A 3,443-nucleotide genomic window follows, 5' to 3' on the forward strand; every position below is an offset into this window, starting at 1 on the left:
CCTCCTCTCCCTCCCTTCAGTAGTCTTCAGCCATGGCCAGTAAGACAAGGCTGGTCCAGCCGTGGAAAGGGCGGCAGCCCATGCCTCGCCCATCTCGGTCACTATACTGCTCCCAGAGAAAGCCTGTAGCCTGGTACTGGCGCCATACATTGCCTACCACATTGGCACGGAGCTCACTGTGGAGTTTGGCAGCCCGAGCCTGGTGAGGACCCTCCAGATGCCCATAGTGGTGGAGTGCTCCCAAAGCCAGGTAGTTGACATTGAGCCACACAGCACCCCGCCAGTAGGGGGGATCATGCTCTGAATTGCGCTGGCCATAAAAGGAGCTGGAGGCTGCAAGGGAGCGTAAACCAAAGGGGCTCCAGAGATGGCGGCTGTCAGCTAGAATGTCCAGCAGGGGCCCAAGGCGGGATGAGTTGGGGTCCAGCAGTCGCAGCAGCAAGGGAAAAAGACTGACATAGCCAAGGGCATCTACATACTGCAGTCGAGGTTGGGGCCGGCCCACCACCCGAACCAGCCCCTGAGGGGGCCTGGGCTTCAGCTGTACTGCTTTTGTGTGGTTCCCAAAGTCTGCAAAGACTCCTAGCTCTGGGGCCCAGTGCAGCTCATCCAGGCTCTCTGCTGCCTCCAGTGAGGCAGCCAGTGAGCCCAGCTCAGCAGCTACCTCAGCCTCACCCAGATACTCTGCCAGCTGCGTCAGCACACGGGCACCCAGTGCCACCCAACATCGCAGGTCCAGGTGCCGTTCGGTGACTGAAGGGTGTGAAGCCCGGGGGTAGTCATCCAGCCCAGAGGGTAGGGTCTTGGGGTTCAGTAAGGTTGGTAAGGCAGGGTCCCGTCCCCGCCAGCGGTAAGATAGTGGAACTGGGCCTGCCTGGCTCTGATGGAGCCAGGAGAACCAGGCATGCAGGCGGGGGAAGGCCTTTCGGAGGAAGGCCAAGTCGTCAGGGTCACCAACCTCTAGCATATGGGCTACAGGCAAAAGTAGGGTTGGGGGGTTGGCATGGACTGCTCGTTGCACTAGGAATTCTGGAGGTACCCGGGCTCGAGCCTCATCCCCCAGTATCTGCTCCCTCCCAATCCAGCCATCAGCATTTAGCAGCCCCAGCCAGTGGCCTAGGGCTTCCCGGGTGAGGGAGGGATCCCACCGCTGAACCACCAGCTGGTGAAAGCCCTCATCCCAAAGGAAGCCTCGTGGGAAGAATGACCGGGAAGGCACTGCTGTAAAAAGAGGTAGGGGTGGAAAGAGGGCTGGGTCCACCTTCTGCTCAGACCCTTCCACCCCCATGTCTGGCAATACCAGTCCTTGTCCGTAGAAGTAGCCAATTCCACCAAGGAGGCTGCTGAGGGCAGCCTGACCCAAAGCCTGCTCACCAGGGCCCAGGCCCTTCTCCTTCAGCTGGAAGGTCTTCTCAAAGCGCTCTCTAAAGGCCTCAGCATGGCTCTCCAGGGCATGGGTCAGTAGACTGCCTGCCAGTCTTGGTAGGACTTGATTTCCTCCTGCCTGGGCACTGCCCGATTCAAACACAAACTCTATGGAAAAGGGAACTTTCAGGGTCACCTGCTGTATCAAGAACTGCCCCTGCCCTTGCCCACTTGGGCCTCTGTCCTCCCACTTCAGAGATCCTGGCAAGCCGAGGTAGCGTTCAGGGGAGGCCCCTGGGGGCCGATGCTGAAACCAGCTATTTAGGCGACTCTTTACCATCTCTGTCAGCAGGGGCAGTCCTGGGTTGGAGGTCCAGAAGACATTGTAGCTTGAAGGGGAGAAGATAAATAGGAAATATTATTCAAGAGAAGGCAGTGGGCATTATAAAGAGAAATACGAAATGTTCAGGAGTCAGGTTGGGAGGTCTCAGGCAGGGGACATGGAGACTGGTGAAAATGGGAATAACCACCCCTTCCATCCCTGAACATTCTCTTCCCCCAATTACCTGCCATACTTGGGGGCTGTATCCCCTGGACTAGTTGGTGGCAGAAGTGTAAAACGGAAGTCACCAAGTTCACTGGTGTGCCCACTGATGAACTTCAACTGCCCCTTGGACCCAACCTCCGGTATTAGGACTTCATTGCTATCTGTCACCACATAGAAGAACAGGGAGACCAAAGGGATGGCAGAAGTACCTGAGGCCTAAGTGACCAAGGAGGACAGAAAAGAACAGTGTTAGACTGGCATTCTCTCTTGAGAATCAGCCTTAGTGAGGGAAAGGAACAGCAGGCAGGGGTAATGTAAACAACATACATCTGGCAGTACTGAGGGTCACTGAGGGTAACCAGGTACACCCAAGTGGGATGAGATAAAGAGCCTTGCGCTGGGTGCCCTGGAAGATAACAGTATACTTTTGTACTATGTCCTACACTAAGAAATCTACACAGTTTATTTCATTTAATTCTTTTTTTTTTTGTGAGACACAGTTTCGCTCTTGTTGCCCAGGCTGGAGTGCAATGGCACGATCTTGGCTCAGTGCAACCTCCACCTCCTGGGTTCAAGCAATTCTCCTGCCTCAGCCTCCCGAGTAGCTGGGATTACAGGCATGCGCCACCATGCCCGGCTAATTTTGTATTTTTAGTAGAGACGGGGTTTCTCCATGTTGGCCAGGCTGGTCTGGAACTCCCGACCTCAGGTGATCTGACAGCCTCAGCCTCCCAGAGTACTGGGATTACAGGCGTGAGCCACCGCGCCCAGCCTCTTTTTCATTTAATTCTTACAGTCCTGTGAGTTAGGTGCTATTATTATCTACATTTTACATTTTACAAGCAAGGAAATCAAGGCTTAGAGATGCTCATAGAGGCAGCTGTTTAAGGCAAGATTTAAGCCAGGCAGCCAGAGCCCACTTCATGCTGCATTTGCTGGCAGCAAGGGAAGGATAGAGGGGGTCTGGGCTGAGAAAAGGGTGTCCTGAGGCCCTGACCTGAGGCTCTACAGTCACTCTCCAGCTCCAGTCCCCTCCGTGCTGACCCCCAGGCCTCTTGACGAACTCAGTGGTGAGCTTTAAGGCCCCATCCTGGATGTGCTGCCGCCCGAAGGAGAGGCCGTCGTGGAACTCCCAGCCATAGGGACCCACACCGTCCCCCTGCTCACACGTGTGCCTGAGCTTAGGAGTCCCCTGGGTGGTGCCCTGCTGCGCCCACATCAGTCCTGGGGGTAGAATGGCCACGTAAGTCAACGAGCAGGGGACCTGTCCCTCCGGGTCTCTGGGTCATCCCTCTTCATAACTCTCCTGATCCATTCCTCCCCATCCTTGATCTGGCTTCAAGCTGGGGCGCCCCCAGATTAGGAGTCCGCCTGCCTGCCCGCCCTGGGGCCCGGTTACCGGTGAGGAGTGGCTTCGGGCTGCGGGTCTTCATGCCGAAGTAGACGTGAGGGCGGTAAGTTCCCCAGAAGAGGTCCGGGGCCACGGCGGGGCTGGAGGAGTCGGCAGGCAACACAGGAGGCGCGGAGTGCA

At 56.5% G+C, this 3,443-nt stretch overlaps 1 protein-coding gene across 1 annotated transcript; it reads right to left on the minus strand.

Moving 5' to 3' along the window:
- On the minus strand, positions 1 to 3,437 carry LOC105540197 (mannosyl-oligosaccharide glucosidase). The gene is made up of 4 exons (XM_011980728.1): positions 3,312 to 3,437; positions 2,910 to 3,136; positions 1,932 to 2,128; positions 1 to 1,754 (listed from the first exon to the last, which is right to left on the minus strand). The coding sequence occupies exons 1-4, from the start codon at positions 3,343 to 3,345 to the stop codon at positions 17 to 19; spliced, it is 2,196 nt and encodes a 731-aa protein (XP_011836118.1). The 5' UTR covers positions 3,346 to 3,437; the 3' UTR covers positions 1 to 16.
- Between the last annotated feature and the right edge of the window lie 6 nt (positions 3,438 to 3,443).

This window comes from Mandrillus leucophaeus, unplaced genomic scaffold (assembly GCF_000951045.1).
Source record: "Mandrillus leucophaeus isolate KB7577 unplaced genomic scaffold, Mleu.le_1.0 Scaffold216, whole genome shotgun sequence".
Classification (NCBI taxonomy): Eukaryota; Metazoa; Chordata; class Mammalia; order Primates; family Cercopithecidae; genus Mandrillus; species Mandrillus leucophaeus.